General features: G+C 34.5%; 2 protein-coding genes and 1 long non-coding RNA gene across 5 annotated transcripts; 2 read left to right on the forward strand and 1 right to left on the reverse strand.

Moving 5' to 3' along the window:
* Positions 1–499: 499 nt before the first annotated feature.
* Positions 500–13,825, reverse strand: Med14 (mediator complex subunit 14). 3 transcript variants are annotated; one of them, XM_076769944.1, is made up of 19 exons: positions 13,726–13,825; positions 8,701–8,881; positions 8,410–8,542; positions 7,841–8,014; positions 7,449–7,754; positions 6,711–7,369; positions 6,245–6,612; positions 5,727–6,149; positions 5,505–5,648; positions 5,277–5,420; positions 4,828–5,000; positions 4,394–4,588; positions 4,013–4,276; positions 3,533–3,779; positions 2,393–2,763; positions 2,142–2,300; positions 1,794–2,063; positions 1,451–1,714; positions 500–951 (listed from the first exon to the last, which is right to left on the reverse strand). In XM_076769944.1, the coding sequence occupies exons 1-19, from the start codon at positions 13,742–13,744 to the stop codon at positions 787–789; spliced, it is 4,659 nt and encodes a 1,552-aa protein (XP_076626059.1). In that variant the 5' UTR covers positions 13,745–13,825; the 3' UTR covers positions 500–786. The 3 variants fall into 3 exon arrangements, with proteins under 3 accessions (XP_076626059.1, XP_076626060.1, XP_076626061.1); XM_076769945.1 differs by lacking the exon at positions 13,726–13,825 and adding an exon at positions 9,201–9,341; XM_076769946.1 differs by lacking the exons at positions 8,410–8,542; positions 8,701–8,881; positions 13,726–13,825 and having other exon boundaries at positions 7,449–7,643; positions 7,709–7,754; positions 7,841–7,934.
* LOC143344165 (uncharacterized) lies at positions 9,473–10,390 on the forward strand. The gene is made up of 3 exons (XR_013080072.1): positions 9,473–9,598; positions 9,691–10,026; positions 10,102–10,390. It is a non-coding gene; the product is annotated as an uncharacterized LOC143344165 (long non-coding RNA).
* Positions 10,822–22,900, forward strand: Nes (lysophosphatidylcholine acyltransferase 3 protein nessy). The gene is made up of 9 exons (XM_076769948.1): positions 10,822–11,651; positions 12,996–13,103; positions 13,728–13,850; positions 17,023–17,138; positions 18,214–18,372; positions 18,555–18,785; positions 19,212–19,520; positions 19,782–20,071; positions 22,813–22,900. The coding sequence occupies exons 1-9, from the start codon at positions 11,567–11,569 to the stop codon at positions 22,883–22,885; spliced, it is 1,494 nt and encodes a 497-aa protein (XP_076626063.1). The 5' UTR covers positions 10,822–11,566; the 3' UTR covers positions 22,886–22,900.
* Positions 22,901–24,490: the final 1,590 nt, after the last annotated feature.

The following is a 24,490-nucleotide window of genomic DNA, read 5'->3' on the forward strand; positions in this document are numbered from 1 at the left end:
AATTATTTATGTCTAAATTTTTCAGTATTTCAAGTAATATATTTTAGATAATTACTTTTATTAATTTTTATCATTTTTACATTAATTTTAATAATTCGTTGCATAATGAAATCATGCGCTTTTTTTAAGTTGCAATCTCAAACTAATTTGTTATGCAATTGGCTCTCTGATCATAATAGACATAATTCCATACATCGGTAAATTGTAATACTTTAATATAATATATACATGGTACAGTAATAATTTGTTCAATCTACTTAGTAATTCATTTCCGAATGTTAGAAGTTTCATTCAACTTTAGAAGAATATTTCTACTACCTTGAAACTTTATTACAATAAAATTTGTACCTTTAAAAAGTTTGCAATATGATTCTTCTTACAGTCGGTCTCAATGTTCGAGTACAATGAATGTAGGTTTGCACAAAGATACAAGATAAATTAAAAGATAAATGGATTGTATTAAAAGTAAATTTTATTCAGTTAATAAATTACACTTACCTTGATACGAAACATAGTCCGTCTATTCTTAAATTATCGTATAACACTGTTTCTGTGATGTGTACAAATTTGTATAAACAAAATTTTAGTTAAAGTTTTTACAGGTGTAAAGTTCATAGCTAGATCCTTTGCAAAACGAACGTTTTTACAAAACGACTCTCCTGAAATTCCCCAGAATGGTCCATTGAATAAATAAAAAGACATATAAAATGGACGTTGCAATACGACTTAGTTGATCCAGGTCGATGGAGTTGATAAACAGAGGGGATTCGGAGAGTAAAGCATATCCTATTGGGGCGGTCCGCCCATTATTCCCATCTGTGGCATACTTTGAATCCCGTATGGGCCTTGCGAGGGGCCCTGATTTCCAGCCATAGGAGAATGTAACTGCATTGCAGGGCTTTGAATTTGCTGTGTCGGCGTTACCTGTCCACTAGCTGGCGACGGAACCACCTAAACATACCAAATCGTATACATATTTGCATCTTTAGAAAAGGAATTGAAGTCGATATCTGCAATGGTTTCGGATAAAACAGCTTTGTAACACTTTATTCAGACCACATTGTATATACAATTATTTTTTACATTATACTACAATATCGTAAAATATATTGCACACGCAGATTTCTTTTATAAATAAATAAAACTAATGTCCGTCAAATAATCACGAGCACAGTGTTATTAATTATATCTCTATTATATACAGAGTGATCGGTTATTAATGGTAGTCCTTTTAAAACAAAACTTTCATGGAAGGAAAGAATATTTTCAGTTTGACGTAACTTATAAAAAATTCTGACAGAAAGTAATAAAACGGGATTTAAATTTAGATATTTAGCATAAATGCTCGAGATATTTTAATGTAAAACATCTTATTTTTAGCTTAAAATTCATGCGTGCCCTTCATCAAGTTAGTTTTTTAAGTACGCTATTTATACAAACATACACTTACCTGAGGCATAACTGGTGGCTCTGATGGAAGAGTCAAATTAGACAACAAATCTAGAACAGCAGGGAAAAGAGAACATTCAGATTGATTTGCACTGTATTCGGCAAATCTCTTTAATTGAAGGGATGCAGCGGCCATTGCAGAAGCTGGACTAGGATCACGTTTCTCTGCCAATTGCGTTAAATTTGTGCTGACGTCGTAAACTAATGGTAAAACAAGAGAGGGTGTCTCTCCCTGGTATGGTAATCCAATCCTTGTTATTTGCAACTGATAAATAGTTTTCGGGTATTAAATACATTATTCCAAAATTGAATAAAATCGTATTTTTTTTTTCACATATACTTACGAAAAAAAGAATTTTATTTCTGCACACAAGCACAGCTGCCATACCAGTGGGTACGATCGGAGTGCCAGAAGGAGGAATCCTTAAACACCATTGTACATTCCACTTAAGTGTCTGATGCTGTACTAAACCAGGTACTAGTTCCAATCTCATAATTTGTACGAAATCTTTTAGGACATTGAAAGGAACATTTAACATCCTACCAAAACCAGAAAGCGTGTTTGGTTTATATGGCGGAGCTGCTGCTTTCGTGTCAAAAAATTTTTCTATGATCTATAAAACAAAAAATAGAAAATAGAAGTACATAAAAAATAACAAAATTAAAGTACAAACCATAAAAAAAAAAATTACTTGTAACTCTTCGAGTGTCCATTGGTCCTTATGTTCAGGAAGAGGTTGTACTTTTATATGAAGAGATTGCAAATGCTGCGGATTTAAACCAACTCGGCACTGTAAGCTTTCTACCTTAAATTGCACAACTCCTGGCTCGGTACTGTTGATCGCAGTTAGCTGTTAATATTTTTATAATACATTATGAAAGCAACGAACTAATATTTTATGTAAAATACAGTATGTAAATAAATAAAAATAAGAATTCGTACACAGTCATCGGTTTGTATGAATCGTTGAAATTGTCTACGCAAATAGATGCACCCTAAGAATCTTTCTAATGGAGAGAGATCTGGCCCGGAAAGACCGGAAGGATGCGGAGAAGGGCAACAAAGCAGTTCCAATGCTTCGTGGGTAAGCAGCGTAGGTACAGCGCCTGCCCAGGAACGTTGTGGAAGCACTCTTGAAATATGTGTTCCTGCCTTATGATCAGAAGCTTGAGGGCTATGTAGAGCAGCATGTCCTGGACTCTGTGCCGGTCGTGCTGGAGATGGTCTAGGTACATTGGGGGAACCTGGCCAATTAGATGCCGCTGGTGAAGCCATACTCTGTGAAGACGGAAACGGACTCCCGTCTATATGCCCTAAAATTGCACAACACTATTAATATAAGTTTTACAAGATTACTTGTCACTTATTTATTTTAAATAAAATCTGTCCAAATTCCCACGAATTGCAAACGCGTAAATTTGTATCTAAAAGCTGCAATAATTCTTTCTTTTTACACGGTGTAAATAATGAGCATGTAGCGGCCATTGTATAGCCACTACGCCCTTGCCAGAGTATGAATGGGAATGGAATGGAAGGCTAGTTTTAAGTTTTCTATTTTTCCATTTTCCCAGGGTCTCGTGCGAGCCTGGTCGTTCTGTTAAACACTTGGCGACCAGAGCCGTACGAGACGCCTGTTTTCCTTCAAGGTTTCGCCAGCGAGCCTCTTAACTTTTATTACTCTCTTTCACTAGCTAAACTTTCCCTACGCTAGATATTCTCCAGTTTCGTTTTTTCGTCTTTCTGTCCTATCTCTTTTTCTCTCCCTTAGCTATTAGGGTAAGGCAGTGTATATAGGGAGTAGAGGTTTAAGAAAGAAACACAGTCTGGTAAAAACGTTGTCATAGAACAGTCCGTTACAGACGTCGTCAAAGAGCAGTCCTGTTAGAGACGTTGTTACGCGTGTTGTAGTTCAGAGACATTATAGCTTAACCTATGTGTGGCTGCATGTGACCCACACCCGCGAATAAACAGTTAATAATTGTGGGGTAGCTTGTTGTCATCTTACCCCCTAGCCCCCTCAAGCGAAAGTCATTGTAATTTGAAGAAAGGATACTAAAGTTATATGTATATTTAATTTATTACCTGTCTGCATAAAAGATCCTGCAGGTGAGTGTCCCACTTGAACATTGCTGCAAGGACCAGGCGACGAAGTAGGCATTAAACCAGCCGGGCTAGGAACGTGCATTGGATTCAGAGGACTATTGGCGACCAAACCAGAACTCGGCGAAGGATGTGGCAGCATATTAGGCGTGTTAGGTGGAAGAGACGGCGGTGAAGCCAGATTAAAAGAAGTGGCCGGGCTGCTTCCAAAACTTTGATGTTGGTTCGTCTAAATCGTTGTAAAGAAATCATGTACACGTTATCTCGAAAGGATTCCGCGTTTGAAAAATTTCGATACGGACGCTAATAACAGTTCCAAGCAGAGTTTGAAATTTTCCCAGAAATAACATTAAAATTGTTATATAAAATTCTTTAAAGAGTCATTCTACTTATAAACTTTTAGAAATGTACATAGACTATTAAAAGGATATACGAAATTGATGGAAAAATCTAAAAGGTTACCTGCGATATATTAGTAGTGTGTGGGCTGGCTGGAGTATGAGGATTGCTGCCAGAAGGTGGTGTAAGGGGTGGATGAAATCTTAAGCCATCTCTTTGCTGTGCAGGCGATTGTGGTCCACTTCTATGATGGCTCAGGAAACCTACGTTTCCACTTCCACTACCACCGTCGCTATCCATTGTTACAGGGGATGGAGGATTGTCGTCCTCCGATTGAGATCGTCTACGGAAAACCGCACTCTCGTCCACGTATTTCGACAAAAATGCCTACGCAATCGTATAGAGATCATTACATAAGGCTATAAGCAATAAAATGAATTATAGAAAATACTACGTACAATTCTTTTATTTTGCAAAAACAATAGAAACTTCTAGAATTTTCACCTTAAGGCCTTGCGTTGGGGTAAATTCATCTACGACGTAACTTCTATCAAAGCGACTGTATGCTCCGTCTCTTAAACTCACTAAACCACCTCCACGTAAACGTAGTTCCAAACAGTACATACCCTGGTATGCAATTCTAACTAGAGTTACACATTGCGGCATGATAGTAAAGGTTTGTACCGGTACTTGAGGTCGCTGCGATAAAGTACAATTTAAAATTATGAATAATAATATTAAAATTTAGGATGTAATAAATTTCATAAATTTATGGCTTTACTGAATCAACTATTTCGCTACAAGGGACGTATATATACGTTCAAATTTAATTATTTTAAAGACGCGTATGCGGTAAATGCAAGCTCGTGACTCGAAGTACCGCTATAAGAAAAGGGTAAAAATTAATTTTTTTTATATAGCTTATTTTAAAGTCATACCGAATTGTACACGCAAAGCTGTGGAATAGTTGGCAGTTTACTGATCGACGTAAGAGGGTGAAACGTTTCGTGAAGAATGTGTGTAAGTTGTGCTAAATTTCTGTGTCTATTCAAATGAGCCTCGAGTTGTTCTTTCATAATCGAATGCGCGTTAATCGTAGTGCTCGTTGGACCTATATAATTACAAAAATACATTTGTTATTTATTGTAAAAGTAATTCACTAACAACATACAGTAGCGCCCACTTAAATGGCCGCACTCGTTTAAGTAAGTATGGGTTACTTCTTAGAATTTAACAGAGATAAGGAAAGAGGATAAGTACGAGTGAGATACAATAGCAGACACCCGAAACCATATATACAATGTATCGATAACGATGTTCGAAGCCGCTTGGCTTTCAAGTGTGGCCACTTAAGTGGGCACTACTGTACTTGTGGAACGACACTTACTTTTCCCAAAGATTAACTTAAACGTTTTATCGATCGTATTCCATTGCACGGTAACGGTGGCTCCACGATTTGGACCATAAGTTAAGACTAATTTACTATAGTTATATGATTTTACGCTAATCATATTACGCAAACTGTATTTTTCTGAATTATATAAAAAATAGAATAAATTATTATTATCTCGTACATCGTCGGTAGATATATTTTCAATAATGTTCTATGACATACCCATCTTATAGTATTCTGCCAAATCGTGTACTATAGAATAGAGGTGCACAATTTGCGCCCAATCGTTGAGCAATGCGTCTACCGTGCGTGACACAGTATCCGCTGTTCCCATTTCATATTGGAAATATACAGGCCTGCGTAGCCCTGATACAAATCATACAAGTAATTGAGAAACTACTAAAGCAAATTAAATGTATCATCTTAAAAAATTGATGGTGGTACCTTGTTCTTTTGGGTGGCTGCTAGACAGAGGGCTGCCGTAAAACACAAACTCGGCCATCCACGTTTTGGCCATACCTTTACCTTGGACTCTGATCGAAACACTCAGCAATCTTTTAAGAAGCGCGTACCATGCACAGTCAGAATTTGTAACGCCGGAAGGCATAGGTAATTGAACCAGTTTCAAAACTAATGCAGTAGCATTTGCTTCTACTTGTAGTCCTTGATGAGCTATGTCCCTTCTGGTTAATTCTTGCGCTAGCGTTACAAAAGGTATTCTCTCGTCGCAAAGAGCAACTACGTGCGCCAGCTCTGGAATAAAGTACGCAGGCTGCTTGGATCTTCTGTTCTGCAACGTAGCGCTGGTGTCAGTCCTTCCGCTAGGTCCGGTGCTTCTGCGTTTTATACTGCTTGCCTCTGTAGCTTCTGTGACATATTGGCTAAAGCTTTTCATTTCGTTCTTCTTTAAAACAAAATGGTAATATCGATGTATTATAATTACAAGTAATAAAGAAACTGACCGCTATCGACGCTGGTAAAAGGCCCATGGGTTATCACAAAAGTATCAAATTCGATCAGACTCTGAACTTTTAAATACATTTTTGGAATTTCAGTTTCGATACTGTCATCGTGAGGATCATCCTCTACGGAACTGTGCTTTACCACCGCAAGATGAAACGAGCACTCGATCTCGCACGACGATGTCTCCTTTTCTTTAAACGCCACTATCAAGATCACCGTAGGATGCCGATGGAGCTGAACGAACATACGGTGTCTACTGATTTTAGACATAGGATGATCCGGATGATGGAGAACCGGCAAACGTTCGTGGGAAGTCGCTGGAAGGTGCTGTAGTGTTTTTTCACACCTTCTTTGCGTTATCCAAAATCTGCAATGTATTTTGTGCAACAATATAGAAAAAGGAGAGAAACAAAAGATAAGAATAAATGTAAAATAAAGTCGAGTAAAAAATTGAAAGAAGGTCACCTGAGCTCCGATATCAAAGATGAAAGACGAGAGTGGTCACCGTTTAAGGCAGCAGTTAATTCAGGCACCAAAGGTGCCTTGTACTGAGGTACATGGCATTGCAACATCCCTGTATGAGTATCGACGGTAACTAGAAGATGTTCTGCTCTCAAACAAGGTTGCAAAATTGGAACAGAGAGAATTGCAGGCGATCCGGCTAAAGTACACTCGACATCTTTCAACATTGTCTGTAACTCTTGTTTTAAATCTAATAACCTACTTCTGGTGCGTATATAAATTGTATGCACTAACAAACATTCCATCGACAACTGGTCGGACCTGATTGCTCTGTCAGCTATTTCACTTTCCTTGTTGCCTAAAGATGGAACGTGTACTATCGCAAGAGATCTAGCTGGATCGTGTTGATCCACCTGTACCGTGAGCTTGTATCCCAATTCCGATCGGGGATCTTTATTAGTTAGTTCTCTCCAGTACGATACAGAAAGACATTTTCCCGGTGTATATTCGTCTACGTGAATGTGATCATCCAACCTGTCTCGTATTAATCGCAGTGTTTGGGAATAAAGTACTTCCAGTTGAAGGGATTGACAGAAATAATGCAATATGTGATAAACTTCGGACAACGGATTTGAACTCTCTGCCAACCTCGATTGAACCACCTTGCAATTGAAAGTACTTATTTCAATGATAAATAATTAATTAAAAAGAAAGTATAGTAATTTATAAAAACATTAATACTTGATGCACGTAGCGCGTTTGCAATGGATGCACTAAAGCTTTGCCGTCTCCTGTTTCTCTGTCTGAAACTAAAATTTCCAATTCAAGTAATCTCCAGGGTACGGTCGGCCCATCTCCCATAACTGTAAGCGACACTGAAAATTCTTGCTCCACAAGAAATGTTACTCTTCCTGCTTCGATCTTCAAGTTACGCATCTGTGGAAGCAGATTTCCAGTTACTAATCTGTGTTGAATGACTTGATTTAGTCTCTGAAGCGTACTTCTTTTCTCTGCAGGTGTGATCGGATCTGGAGGAACAATTCTTTCCTATTAAAAAAAGATTTTTATGTCTAGCATTAAAATTAAAATGATTTTCATCGATTTAACGATAGATTTTTACAAGTTAAAATTACTCTTATGCATGCTGGCAAACGACTGTACGTTCCAGTTGTCAAAACTTCCACCGCGGCAGGAATGTGGAAATTTGGTAACCTGGCATGTACTAATGTTTCTCGAGCCATTCGTGCAAGCATATCGGCCGTATCGACAAAAAGTAGCGATTGTTTATCCAAGAAGGCCATTATGTGCTACCAAAAGAACCTTTGTTTCAGTCATTCAATAATATAAGCTTGTATCAATTACAGTAGTGCCCACATAAGTGACCGGATTTTTGCCCACATAAATGATCGCGGTTATCCCCACCAATTCTTGGAAGCCAAGCGGCTTCGACATCGAGCGTGTCGAGCGTAACTTGACGCCGGTCATTATCGATACATTATATATATATGGTTTCGGGTGTCAGCTATTGTATCTCACTCGCATTTATCCTCTTTTCTTATCACCGTTGAATTCTGAGAAGTAACCGTGCCCACATAAATGATCGCGGCCGGTCTCGAGCTTGGTCATTTATGTGGGCAGTACTGTATATAAAAGTATCTGTGTAATACAAATGTAAATAAGAAAATATTCATTTTAAAAATACCGCAGATTTGTCAACTTTAGAAGCACTGTTAGCCCATTTGACCAATGCTAGTAATCGTACATATAATTGTCTAGTTCTAGCTGAGAAGTTATATATCTCTATTTTACGTTCCATGTCTGTTTTCCTAGGTAATCTGTAAACATATATTAAAACTTCTTAAATACTTTGGACATATCAAATTAATTTTTCTTACTGTGTCTATTAATTTAATCCATGCTATGTTTAAATCTTATTTAGATGTATCTTAATAGTAATGGCATAGAAGTATCTTGACACTATAAACATTCTTACAATTCAGCTAAAACTGTAAGTTCATGATAAGTGCGTTGTATGATAAAATCAATAAGCATTCCAAGGGAAATAGAACCACCGCGATTTCCTTCTTGTGGTATATTGTTGGTAACTGGAGTTTGATGACCCTCTAAAGGCACTGGAGCCATTTTGTTCCTTATTTTAATTAACGAATCTAAAACTTAGAAGTTATTTATAATTAAATTAAATGGTATGAAACTTTCTTATTGATAAAGGTATTTTATTTAAATGGTATATAGAATATACGCATAGAGAGTGAAAGAGAGAAATTGTGATATTACACTCTATTAATATATTTCAATTCACTAAAATTAATTACACTATATTGCAACAAAAATGGTTATTTGAACACATATAAATAACACAAAAATTAATTATACATTTTTACACTACTAAATCTATCGACAATGAAAGTACAACGGAATTTAATAATATATAAAACAGCGTCAGAATATAATGTCATATAGGTGTAACCTTACTTCTAATATTTATTATCCAATATTGGACACTAAACAACGCGATAGTACATAAGTGATAGCATACATCAGTTTCAAACAAATCAAGAACTTAGAAAAGATAGATAGATGCGAGGTCGAGACTTGAGGTCTCGCCCATACTGCAGCTTATGGGGTAAACGCATGCAGCTTGTGTGAACTCGCCGTAAGGCTGCGCGCGCAGCGTAGCATGGCGGGAGCGCGTCCTTCCCTCCTTCCTGCGTTTTCGTTTCCGTTGCTGTAAAAAACTCATCGAGTCAAGACACGTGAGAGTACGGTGACTAACCAAAGACAAGACGCATTGCGTTGTAGTAAAATATATACTCTTTGTTATTGTTATTGTTAAACGGAGTGTAAAATCATTTCACATTTGTCTTCTCAAAGTAAGTTCGGACCGTCTCGTGGGAATCGAGAAAGAAAGGTTCACACTTCCCTTCTCGTTCTTGAACACTAATATCCGACCTCCCGTCAACAGGTCTCCACTGGCCTCTGCTGACCGCTGCTGACCACTCCTGGAATTTCTGACAACGTATAACGATTACGACTGGCTACTGTTAGTCTCTCCCAGCCTCTGCTGACCGCTGTTGACCACTCCTGGAATTTCTGACAACGTATAACGATTACGACTGGCTACTGTTAGCCTCTCCCAGCCTCTGCTGGCCTCTGCTGACCACCGCTTATATTTCTGACAACGTATAACGATTACTACTGACTTCTGCTAACCTCTGTTGGTCTTTGCTGATCTCTGTCAACATGTGCTTGTATCTGCTGAACTTTCCTGGCCTCTGCCGAATGCTACTGACCACTGCAGGTATTTCAGATAATATTGTATAACGATTAGTACTTACTACTGCATGCCCCTACAAGTCTCTGCTTGCCTTTCCAGGTTTCTGCTTGCCTGTGCATGCCTTTGCTGGCCTCTGCTGAACACTGCTGACCACTCCTGATACCTCTGACAATGTATAATGATTACTACTGGCTATTGCCAGCCTCTGCTGACCTCTGCCAACATCTCCAGACGTCAGCTGACCATCGCTGACCACTGCTGACCGTTGCTGACAACTTGTGACATGATGTAATATAATATAATATGTTTATATGTATTAAAGCTTTGTATAATGTAAATCTATTGCAATAAATGATATAATTTCAAAGAATTCTATGTCTTCTCATCATTTTTATCTTTCTTTTCCTCTCCCCATTATTCTCTTAGCTATAAGATACATGCACTTTAGAAATCCGGATGGTAAAACGCCCAAGTTTGTCGTGGAATAGTTCGTGACCATCAACGCTAGATGGCGTTTATTTATCGACCTCAAACCCCCTAGTGCTAAAACGCCCAAGTTTGTCGTGGAATAGTTCGTTACCTTCAACGCTAGATGGCGCTTATTTCTCGACCTCAGGCCCTCTGGTGCTAAAACGCCCAAGTTTGTCGAGAAATCCATCTAGCGTGGACGATACGAACTATTCAACGACAAACTTGGGCGTTTTAGCACCAGAGGGCCTGAGGTCGGTAAATAAACGCCATCTAGCGTTGATGGTCACGAACTATTCCACGACAAACTTGGGCGTTTTAGCACCAGGGGGCTTGAGGTCGATAAATAAACGCCATCTAGCGTTGATGGTAACGAACTATTCCACGACAAACTTGGGCATTTTAGCACCAGGGGGTTTGAGGTCGGAAAATAAGCGCCATCTAGCGTTGAAAGTAACGAACTGTTCCACGCAACTTGAGCGGCTCTCTCGACTCCTACAAGGCGGTCCGAAATTACTTCGGGTAGCTTCGGAGAATCGAGAAAGAGTGCATGTGTTAGTTTGCCTTTGTCGGCTTTCCGAAACTCCACGAGCTCACGTATGCATGATCTGGCATGGCGAGTAGTGCACCGGGTGCTGAATCTGGCATTTCTGCATAGACCTATCAAACAGGTCCTCTGTAGCGACATTGTAGGGAATTTTTTTCGTTAGCTTTCTTACATTTCAGTAGTTGATGTCGAACCTTGACACCATCTGAAGATAAATCTAGCTACAACGAATCAGTATAGATTAAAATAGTTTCCTTTTTGACAGAACAATTAAACAGATTAAACTCTTCCTCGCAGAATATTCCTGCTATCTGTCTACTCCTTCGTCGAAGCTATGCACCTCTCTCGTATAATTTTCGGTCTTACCAACCAATTATAAAATTTAACTAAAATTCTGTTGGTTCCAACGATTACGGTGTTACTTTGAAAAATTACAGGCATATTTATTAAAATGTAGTTGACAGAACAAAAATTCAATAGAAACATTATAGGGCTTATTAAAGGAGTGAAACGATTGATTTATAAAAATAAGTTCGAAAAGGATCGACAATGTCTACGAGTATATTGTTGAGTATTTCGGAAGCTTTAAATGTATCCGAGGCCGCAGTTCGTCTTCTTATCTCCATTTTACTTGGTAATAAAGACAATTAGCAACACATTACATATATTTGATTACATTTATCATTAATGATAAGCGTATTATGTGAACCCTTAATACTTTTACTTAATCATCGATTGCGTAATCAACATTTTGACTTATTTGTTTTTGTCCTTGTATTTTCTACGATTCCAAAATTTATCTAATTTTTTAAACCTTGAAATTTAAAGCAAAGTTTGGTTATGTCTATTTTGGGAAATGTTACGAGTTTCATTTAAGTGTTTATGATAATATAATTCCCTCATAAATTGTAAAATTAATAACAATGTTGACAGTCATTACAGAAATTGATATTCGAATCGAATTTTCATTTTTCCATGTACCTACTATAGTCACTCAATAAATCATTATTATAAAAAGAAATTAAAATTCATTATTGTTAGTAATTCGTATGATTACCGCGTGTTAACTTTTTCAGAGATATAATTTAACATAATCTTTTTCTGTAACTTGTGTGGGAATGACTTTAATTATTTATATTAAATAGTATTATTATCTGTGTATTTTTATTTTATTTTACTTTGCTTATTATTACAAGATAAATAAGACGATATTAACGCGTTCGTTGCGAATTAAATGAATCTAGCAATAAGTATATTTATTTAAAAGAAATGTTTTTGATAAATTTTATCAAGGCATATTTATATTTTTAATTTTAAGATTTTATTTGTTGGTACTGTAACAAGGTTTTTTGTATATTTTTTTTAAATACATGGAGATGAAAAAACAGTTTAATTGAAACAGATATAGTTCAATAATTATTACTTTGAAATAATATAGTTCAAAGTTTCTGAATTGCTCTGCATAGAAACATATTTGATGTATTTATTTCCATTGATGGGTGCTTTAGACTAAATACCTCTTCTGTACAAACACGTAATTATCCTGAAATTATTTTGTTTACTTAATTTCTACATAGCTTTCATTTATATCACAACTTTGTAACTGCAGGCTTGCAAAATGTTTACACAATAAACTACAATAATTCTCACAATAGTAAAAACTGTTAATAATAATAATAACAAATTTACTGTTACATTTCTTAGTTTACTATGACAGTTATTCTTAGGTACGTACTACAATTATTGTTCTGGTTTTATATATTATTGAAAGTAACAATAAGAATTTTAATAATAGTAAGAGTCTGTACAATGTAGTTTAACGTCTTCTACAGCTTCAAAAATCTATAGAAAAATGTTACTAACATTAGCAAAATATAGTAGTGTTTCAAGAGTGAAAAACAGTTACAGCAGTACTAATATTTGAAACGAAGGTTTCGATTACAAAATACTATTTTTACAAATATGATTAAACTTTCAGGATTACCCATCGCCCTTCTTCACAGGTATACGCTGTATGGAAAAAATCCAGTTTATCAGCATTTATTTTGCACAAGTTGCGGGCTTTTGACCTGCTACTGGAATTACGGTAATTATTTGTACTTTGATTTATTAAAACAACAATTACACGACGAAAAGCATTTGAGAAAAACGTGTCTTCAGTGTAAAAACTTTGTCCGTGCCATTTTTTGTTTCAATGTAAAATATATGAATTTATATCTTACAATTACAATTAATATCTGTATATAATTTTAAAAATTGTAATTAGAGACATTACTCTCTGATATTATTTGAATATATTACTAGAAGAATATATTACTAGAATTTGAATATGTTACTGCATTTTTTACTTAAGATTAAAACAACCTAGGGTCACGAATCTGCAATAATATTTTCAAAAGTAGAAATAAATCATAAAGAAACCAAAAATGTGTTAATCAAAAATAAAATAAATGTATCGAAATAAGAAAATAAAATTTATTGTAGTTGTTATTGTAAGACATGCCTGTAGTTTACTAAATTTCTACGTTAAATATCTTTATTAGTATTTGATTATTTTCACTTTGAATGAACCAAAGATATTTGCTCGATATCGTCGATCTCACCCGATTTAACTTGCACGTGTCACTTTCCATTTCTTAATTTATTCAACCAATTTATATTTGTTTTGTTGACAAACGAATGATACAAATAATATTAATAATACTTACAGGGTTTAATACGATTCATTCAGCAGCAGCATTATGCTTGACATATTTTGTCATGAAATTTCTTGGTGGTACTTCCTCGTGCGTTTTCATCACGTTCGTCATCAATATGTCCTATCTTTTATACGGTATGAAAAGATCATGATACGTCGTTCACATTCCTTATGATTAAACCATAAACATCGTTACCAATTAATTTCAATCGATAAGTGTTTTTAAAACGTTAAATGTGGGCATTTAAGTCATTCTGGTACAATTTCTGTATATAATCTAGTCAACAAAGGTACATTTTTTAATTTAGTTTTAATCGCTTTGCAACGTTTGAACATTGTATTATCGGACGTAAATTGAGATTTCGAATTAAACCCTTCGTCAAATGACGCTTTTAATGGCTGTCGGCAACCATGTCTGGGTCGGTATAAATTCAGTCTACCATTTTCTTTTACTTTTATCATTTGGGTTTATAGTTCCTATGTTATAATAAGTTATATTATTAAATGTTCGTATTTAAGTCGTTCTGGTACAATTTCTGTATACGATCTAGTCAGCAAAGGTACATTTTTTAATTTAGTTTTAATCGCTTTGCAACGTTTGAACATTGTATTATCGAACGTAAATTGGGATTTCGAATTTAACCCTTCGTCAAATGAAGCTTCTAATGGCTGTCGGCAATCATGTCTGGGTCGGTATAAACTCAGTCAACCATTTTCTTTTACTTTTATCATTTGGGTTTATAGTGATATTTTTAAATTAAGGGGTAAGAAGATACAAAGAAAACATGAAAAACGTTATCCACTCTTTGCAATGTATAAATAATAAATAATTTTTTATACGTAACATCTACATACCTCGTTTCTAGTTTGAAACAACTGTTACTTGTTTTTGAATCTTTCTTTCTACAGCCAACATAACACGTACAATTTGTTTGTTGGCTTAAATCAGTCTAAATTAGTTCGACGAGATTATTCTGGACATTGGACAGAGTGGACCCAGGCACGGTTGACGGTGGGTTAAGCAGAGAATCTCAAAATTTTAGAAAGATCAGGACTTCGACCTAAATGCGAGATTTTTCAAATAAATTCGAATCTTCGTTATTAACTGCCAATTTTTATATGGATGGAAATCTCGTCTCGTATTGGAAATTTGAGACGATTATAGCTCCACGTCTTCTGCGGTTACTCTGACCGTAGCGTGTATCACGTTTTTGTGAAATGTGATACATGATATAGTATCGATCATATAGGATGTTTCAAATATAACTCCACCTTACGCAATGAGTGTTTTCTGAATCGTATTTATATGTTAAAACATTTTATCAACTATGTCTCGTACAAATTTTTTTATATAACACTTACATGTATACAAAATTTCGACAATTTCTATTTTTATATCATTTTCAACACGTAACTGGGGCGGTGTAAATATAAGTTTGAAAGAATGATGTTAAAATGAAATAAATAAATAAAGAAAAAAGTGAAAATTTACATTTTTAAATAACCGAATATTACATTAAATTGTATTTAATTTAAATATACAGGGCGTTTGACCATTACTGGGAAAAATTTTAATGGGAGATTCTAGAGGCTAAAATAAGACGAAAATCAAGAATATCAATTTCTTGACTGAAGCTTCACTAAAAAGTTATTAAAAAATTAAATTAAAAAATTTCAAATCATTCTGAAAAAATTATTTTTGGTTGCGGGGCTCAATTACAATTACTTTTGGTGAATACACATATTCCTGAAATCCTACCCACTTTCGAGAAAAAAATTCGAGAATGTGTGAAATTTGTCGAAAAAATGAAAAAATTTAAAATCGTCCTGGAAAAATTATTTTCGGTTGTAGGGGTCAATTACAGTCATTTTTGGTCATTAGACATACCCTCGAAATCCTACCCACTTTCGAGAAAAAAATTCGAGAAGGTATGAAATTTTTCGACAAAATTAAAAAATTTCAAATCGTTCTGGAAAAATTATTTTCTGTTGCGGGGGTCAATCGCAATCATTTTTGGTCATTAGATCTACCCCCGAAATCCTACTCACTTTCTAGAAAAAAATTCAGTACGGTCGGAACTTTAAACGTTAATAACTTTTTAACGAAGCCTCCATCAACAAATTAGTATTCTTGATTTTCGTCTTATTTTGACCTCTAGAATCTCCTATTACAATTTTTCCCAGGGATGGCCGAACACCCTGCATATTACTTTCGTTAAAAAAATATTCGAATATGTTAATATATTTTTTGGTCAAAATCGAGGGATAAAAAAAATCGCGTATAAAAACAAAAGTTCTTAAAACTTTATGACAATAACTACTGTTGGCTGACTTTATTTTAGTCCGATAAATATTAGTATCGTTATAATTTCGAAAACCAGTCGAAAATTTTGAGATACTCCATTGTTCTGTGGCAAGCAGCTATTAATTAAATATAGTGTTATATATGTTTTTCATTTGTTTCACCGTAGTACAAACAACGGATAATTTGTTAGAAATCCAACGTGCTTGTATTTTAAATATGAAATAAGATTGAATTTCTGAATTTATTTGCAAGAAGAGATCGCGTTAAACATTAATGTTTTACGTTGGGTGAATTATTATGCGTTTGTATAAAATCTTTCACCTTTGATCATTAGAAAGAAATGACATCAAGGTGAAATGAATATTATTTCACTAATGTTTTGCACTGATTCACTTAGATTCGATGTAACAGTCGGGAAAAATATTTTACAACACGATTCTTCTTGACGCTACGACCGAAGCAATACTGATTGCTCGAAGCCGCGTTCTATACTAAATGCAATTTGCCTCGAGTTATACAATATACCGGGTGATTCATATATCGCGATCGTTTAATACCAGATTTACAGGAACTCATAAATTTCTTGGGTTTCACGCTTCGCATTTAAAGTTACAGAATCCATAAATATTATTTGTTGGGAAATTACGTTGAATTTTATTTGCGTAACGATATGAATATATGTACATTTTAAAATAAACGTTTATGGGTTTCGATAAAACTAAGTTCAATCGGTGTCCATGAACCTAAAGTTAATGTATTTGTACCGTTCAGTTGACACGATTTCTTAGAAACATTTCTCAGAAAGTGCCTCTTTTAGGATAGATTTCAATAACGTTTCAACTTGTCTAACAATGTTAGGGCAATTGCTAGTATATTCGCATATTCTGCCTTGTTTCTGGTGGTTTGGACAAGTGTGCCATAAACTAGACAATAGTCGTTGTATATATAAATGCAAAAACAATTTGAAAGTGAAAAATTAATATTTGTTTCTATCATTGACAGGATATTACACAACTAGTACATCCGATTACGATATAAAATGGACTATGCCCCAGTGCGTGTTAACTCTGCGGTTAATTGGTCTTGCATTCAATTTATTGGACGGCAAAAGTTCCGAAGTACGTGAAACATAACGTGTACTGTAGACAAACGGTTCTCAGACTCTAAATCTTAATATATGTTTGTTCATTCCTAATGAAATTTTCTTGAAATTGTTTAAAATACCGAAAACGATAAACAGTGTTATGCGTACGAATTTATCTACAAAATGTTTTTGTATTGGAAAACTTTGCGCACTATATATCATTCTCATATATTACACTGATGATATTTGTTTGAAATATATTACAAATTTTAATGGGAGATTCTAGAAGCCAAAATAACAAGAAAATTAAAAATATCAATTTCTTGATTGAGGCTTCGTTAAAGAGTTATTAAAAAATTAAATTATAAAATTTCAAATCGTTCTGGAAAAAATATTTTCAGTTGCAGAGGTAAATTACAAGCATTTTTGGTGAATACACATACTTCCGAAATCCCAACCACTTTCGAGAAAAAAATTCGAGTAGGTGGTGAAATTTTTTGGTGAAATTAAAAAATTTTAAATCGTTCTGGAAAAAATATTTTCAGTTGCAGAGGTAAATTACAAGCATTTTTGGTGAATACACATATCTCCGAAATCCCAACCACTTTCGAGAAAAAAATTCGAGTAGGTGTTGAAATTTTTCGGTGAAATTAAAAAATTTCAAATCGTTTTGAAAAAAATATTTTCAGTTGCAGAGGTAAATTACAAGCATTTTTGGTCAAAAGACATACCCCCGAAATCCTAGGCAGTTTCGAGAAAAAAAATTCTGTATGGGTGGAACTTTATACGTTAATAACTTCTTAACGAAGCCTCCATCAACAAATTAGTATTCTTGATTTTTGTCCTATTTTGGCTTCTAGGATCTCCCATTACAATTTTTCCCGGGGGTGGTCGAACACCCTGTATTTACTCATTATGTATAGCAAATTTTAATATTAATATATTCCATTATTTGCGAATATTATTATCACAAATTATGACCGGGTATAGATTGAGAACCGCCACCATAGGCACGTAACGGTAATTAAATAAATATAACGGTAAAATCGAACGTAAAAAAATAAAACAATGAAACAACTAAGAATAATTAAGATCAATTATCGTTTTAGGAAAAATTATCTGGTTTGCAAAAACAAGTGGCTTTGAAAACGCAACCGACATTTCTGGAGGTTGCAGCATTTACATATTTTCCAGGGTCATTTCTAGTTGGACCACAATTTAGTATGAAAAGGTACCTGGACTACGTAAATGGACGACTTATGGGCGACGTAAGTTACATTAAAATGTTAATTAATCGCAAAGAAAATATTAAAAATGATTTTATACTACTTTAATTACTATTGCTACTCTCAATTTTCTACGGGATTATCAAACGAATAAAATATTAGGCAGCTCAATTACTTTAAAACGTTGTCTACTCCAATTCATTTTCTTTTTTTTGCGTTTTTAGAATTTTAACAAAGCTCATTTACCGGATTGTGTAATTCCTGGTATTTTACGAATGTGTATGGGATTCGTATACATCGTTCTTTTCCAATTGGGATCCATGTTCATCACAGATCAGTATTTGCTAAGTTCAGAATTCCAGGAACACACTTTCTTAAAACGACTTCTTTTCATTGGAATTTGGGGTCAAATAAGTCTTTATAAATATATTTGCTGCTGGTTGCTCACTGAAGGGGTAAGAAAAGGAAAGTATACAGGATGATGTACCTAACTTGACAATTTTTAATAACGGAAGTTATTTAAATAAGAATCCCTTGATATCAAAGGAGACAGTTATATATTGTATTATAATTGTTTCTTTTTTCTTTTTACAAATATTATGTTTAAAAATTTTAACGTGATTTCTATTTTTAATGTTTTGATTTACTTGAAGTCGTCAAGTTAAGTAAATCGCCCTATGTATGTATATATATATTTTTTACTTTAATTAACTAATATCAAATACGAATCTACGGTATTTATCAAAATAAGATAAAAATATAACGACAGAAAGTTTAATTTAGTTTTAAAAAATGGAGTATTTCTTAAATGTGTTACAACTATTAATAATTGATCTTAATAATTTATTCTATGTTATATAAAATGATTTTTGTTATATTAGGTCTGCATAATCTTTGGTTTAACATATAATGGAAAAGATGAGAAAGGTCGAGCTCTGTGGAATGGTTGTGAAAATATAAAGTTGCTAACTTTTGAAACAGCAACTCGATTTAATCATTATATTATGTCATTTAATATAAACACCAATAATTGGTGTGCAGAGTACATTTATAAGAGGATGAAATTTTTGGGACATAAATTGTACAGTCAGTTTGCCACGTTACTTTTTCTCGCAGTATGGCATGGATTACATTCGGGATATTACATATGTTTCTTTCTTGAGTTTATTATAATGTATGCAGAGAAAGATGTAAGTGTAATTTCATTTATACGTTAATCACATTTTTCAAAATCAATCAGTATAAATAATAACGAATTTTGTTAAAAATGCTTGATGCTAATATTTCAAACTATTTTCATTTCTTCAAAAAATTTTATTTACAAGACATTTATTAACAAACGACTCGTTTGGTCGAGGTACAGTTTAAGCTAATCGTTTACAGTAAGTGATTGATCTAATCCAAATGAAGTAAAACAACATTAAAAAGGTTTCCTTTCTTATTTCTTTCAGTTGACTGAAATATTGGGGAAACAGGAGAAATTACAAGGCTTATTAAAATCTCATCCCACACTTCGAATTTTGTTCTGGATAGTTACAAAAATCTACACATTTGTTTTTATGGGCTACTGTCTTGTTTCTTTCGTTTTGTTATCGTATTCTCGTTACCATCATGTTTATTCTTCAGTTTACTACTGCGGTCATGTAATATATCTGTGTTATCCAATTATTTCTATATTAATCAAAAAATTACTTCTTAAAAAGTCTTCAAACAAATTGAAATCAACGAATGAATTTGTAAGGTAATGATACTTTTTACTCTATTGTTTTATGGATGCAAATAAAGAAATTTTCTTGCGGGGAAAGTAAATAAATTGTCAAATATTGTTAAATATATATATTGTTATATTGTTATATACAGGGTGTTCTGCCACCCCTGGGAAAAATTTTAATGGGAGATTCTAGAGGCCAAAATAAGACGAAAATCAAGAATACCAATTTGTTGATGGAGGTTTCGTTATAAAGTTATTAACAATTAAATTAAAAAATTTCAAATCGCTCTGGAAAAATTATTTTCAGTTGCGGGGGTCAATTATAATCATTTTTGGTCATTAGACATACCCTCGAAATCCTACCCACTTTCGAGAAAAAAATTCGAGAAGGTGTGAAATTTTTCGACAAAATTAAAAACTTTCAAATCGTTTTAAAAAAATTATTTTTGATTGCAGGGATCAATTATAATCATTTTTGGTCAATAGACATACCCTCGAAATCCTAACCATTTTCGAGAAAAAAATTCCTTACCGAAAATATAATTTCTGGCCAGAAATGCTACTTCGAAATTACGTGCGTATCTTTAAAACGTCATAACTTCTGAACGGATTGACGGATTTTAATGTTCAAAAAGCCAAACGTCGCGTATTTTAGTGTAGAATATGTAGGAATTATAAAAATATACGAAAAGTTGGTCCTTGACCACGTAATATTAGAAAAACCCCATAAAAATGGTCCAATTTTCAAACAGCCATAACTCCTATAATAGTGAATATATTTCAATGAAACTTTTTTCTGAAGTAGAGCCCATAGGTACCTACAAAAAAGTATTAAACAACTTTTCTGTAGGACGTCAAACGAAATTATTAAAATTCAAAAACGAATTTTTAAGAAAAATCGATAGGTGGTAGGTGTCTAAATTTTTCGACGAAAAAAAAAATTTTTAATTAATTCTGAAAAAATTATTTTTGGTTGCGGGGGTTTATTACAATCATTTTTGGTTAATATACATACCCACGAATTCCTAACCACTTTCAAGAAAAAAAATTCAGTACGGGCGGAACTTTAAACGTTAATAACTTCTTAACGAAGCCACCATCAACAAATTGGTATTCTTGATTTTCGTCTTATTTTGGCCTCTAGAATCCCCCATTAAAATTTTTTCCAGAGGTGGCCGAACACCCTGTATAAATTATAAACCTTGTACAGTAGTGCCCACTTAAGTAACCACGCTCGCGACCAGCTGCGGTCACTTATGTGGGCACTACTGTATTTGACTACCCGTTTTCATACAAAGGACCTTATGAGGGCAATAATTTATAATATACACATATAGTACATGAATGAAACTAATATTTCTGAGTCTTGGCTAATGTTCAATTACTATGAATAATAATGAGTGCAAAAATGTAGCTGTTTATCTAGACAATCTCGCGTCATGCGTGGTGAGAAGACATGCCATGCAGCAGAATTGATAGGTACATAATTTACATAATTTTGCTTCCATATGTATAAGTGACTGATAACATATAGTTTAAAATTACTGTCGTTTAAAATAAACAGATTTAACAGAAATGTCACACAGTTAAACGGTCAGAATATATTCACACAGAGCAATCGAACGTTTGCTTACACATATTTTGTTTGACCTAACCTTAAATGTCTCGAACAATTATTGATATAAGTTCATGCTACAGACTAAAATCTCACGATCAAATAGATATTTTTTAATAAATTCACGAATATTCAGGTTAATGAGTTTTGTGTATAGACAACCGCCATGATCGAAATTCTTACGATGCTTGTGTTCAGTAACTGACTATCGAAACTTGCTACTAATAGTAATAATCGTTTGAAAAATAATTAAATAATGTTTATACGAAAAGAATTAGTTGACAAATAAGGTTACAAACTCACCTGAATCGAAACACTGATATATTTCGCTTCTAAATCTTGTATCAAAATCACGGTACGTCTCCTAGAAAAGTTTCCGCCAAGATTTTCTGGTGTTGAAACACATTGTATAAAATCTTAATTAATGTAGTAACTTGTGTATGTATGTATTTAACAACGAAATGAAATTTTCGAAAGAAATGTAAATTCTTGTTTTCTTTTTTATCTTAAGAAACGTGGTACAGACACAGACGAGTTATACGAGTAGACCTTTCACCTACTGGACTTACGTGCAGTGTAGCCAGATCGGGCATAATTGAGTGCATCGAAATCGACAATAGTGACGACGAACTTCCTTAGCGTCTAACAGAGTGGTGGGGATAGCCTACATATACTACCGTACGACTCACCTGTACGTGAGCTTGGCATTTCGCATAATTTCGGGAAAACGATAAAGAACGCTAGTGTGAGCCTTTCTTTCTTGCTCTGGTAAAAAAGAAACAGCTGAAATACGACCTCGCGATAATCGGCATACGATTCCAAGTCTCGACTGCCCAGCATTTTTACTTTTCGACCTAAGGTATAAGATGCCATAATGAAAAAAAAATTTCGAAAATTTTTTTTAGCGGAAATACACGTTTTAAGACCCCCTGATCATATTGTGACTATTAACAGAATTTGTTCAGATGGCACGTCTTGGTGCTGGATTCGTAAAAATGAAAGGCTTAAACCACGACATGTAAAGCAAACGATAAAGCATGGCGGCGGTAACATGAATATGTTACAGAGCATATTCCTATGGAAGTTGTAGGTTTACAGAAATAAGAATTAAGAATTATTACAATTTTGTTTCATATTGTTTTATTTTTTGTTTCAGGAAATCATCGTGGGATAAACAGAAGATACAAGAGAAACATCAAACGAGTACATATTTTAATATATTTTGTTAAATAATCAGATAGGTAGGATGTAAATTAATTTAGATTTATAATTAGGCAGGAGTTTAGTTATCTGTATTAACTATCCGATAGGTTGAACTCGATCTTGCGGAGGTCCACGTACCTCGAGGAACTAGAAAGATTGCCCCTAAGTGATGTTCGCGATGCGAGAGAAATCTGTCTTTTTGCCTGTAAAACGCGATGTCGCGATGGTAATGGTATTAATCATTGATTCGTGCGATACGAAATCTTAGCAAATATTAAAATAAGTTTTTACAAGAATACCAATCGCTGCATGTAAACTCCATACAGAGTACGTACTCGACGATGGTGTGAATTAAACAATTATAAATAAAACTTAGCATTGTTTAACATTCCAACGCAATAGTTTAAACAATCCTTAACAATATGTGGTATATGAATAATGAAAGGGCCCATCAGTATGCGTAAATAATAATTTTTCGCGAAATAATTTGTCCACCGGTCGTGTAAAGATGGCTGACACACGCTGTGCTCTCCCCACTCCTCCGCCACTACATTAAAGGCTCATGCGGAGACTTACATGTCTCATTCTCGCGGGGGGGTCCAAGGGTGGCGGACTTCCTGGCTCGGTGGGTATCCCGGGATCATCCTAGGCTGACCAGGGGGGACCAGGTGGACCAGGTGGACCAGGGCTGACCAGGGCTGACCAGGGCTGACCAGGGCTGACCACTACTGACCAGTTGACCAATGGTGAGCTTGTGATGACCAATTGCGACTACTTGCTGGTCAGTGGTGAGCTCTGTACAAATTTTCCCCCTCTCTTATTTTATTGATGCCAAATTTACTTGTATGTTTCTGAGTACCGTTTGATGGAAATATTGATTTTGTTTGATTTACTGGTGTCTGTTTCGTTTCTATGGATGTTTCCCCTTATCGATATTCTCTTGAATTGTTGGTCATTTTTGTTCTTCCATTATTAATTTTGACAATCCTAGTGGTATCTTAAGTATATGTGGTCATTTACTGTTTCTATCTTTCGATGGTTTCTGGAATTCATGTCTGTCTCTAACAAGAACTGATGTTGAAAGACGATGTATGATAAAATACGGCTGTCACTTCTTGTTATTTCGTACAATCGTTTGACTCTTTCCTGCGTACATCAGCATCGTCAGTTGATTAATTATAAGTTTTACTTTGATGTTATTTGTGATGTGGTTTCGACGTTTCGTTCATTTTCTTCCGATCATCAGTATCGTCAGTTGATTAATTATAATTTTTACTTTGATGTTATTTGTGATGTGGTTTCGACGTTTCGTTCATTTTCTTCCGATCATCAGTATCGTCAGTTGATTAATTATAATTTTTATTTTGATGTTATTTGTGATGTGGTTTCGACGTTCCGTTCACTCTCTTCCGATTCTGACTCGATAAAAATATTCTCAATTCGTACAATTCATTGACTCCAGCTAGGTATATCAGCATCGTTTATTAATTAACTACAATTTTTATTTTGTCTTTATTTGTAATATTCTTAGGACATTTTGCTAAGTACACTGCTAATAGAATAAGACCTATACTAACATACATCATTTAATTCTTTAGGTATAAGTGTTTCTAAATTTCGTAGGTTGTCCA

This window comes from Colletes latitarsis, chromosome 7, assembly GCF_051014445.1.
Source record: "Colletes latitarsis isolate SP2378_abdomen chromosome 7, iyColLati1, whole genome shotgun sequence".
NCBI classification, from domain to species: Eukaryota; Metazoa; Arthropoda; class Insecta; order Hymenoptera; family Colletidae; genus Colletes; species Colletes latitarsis.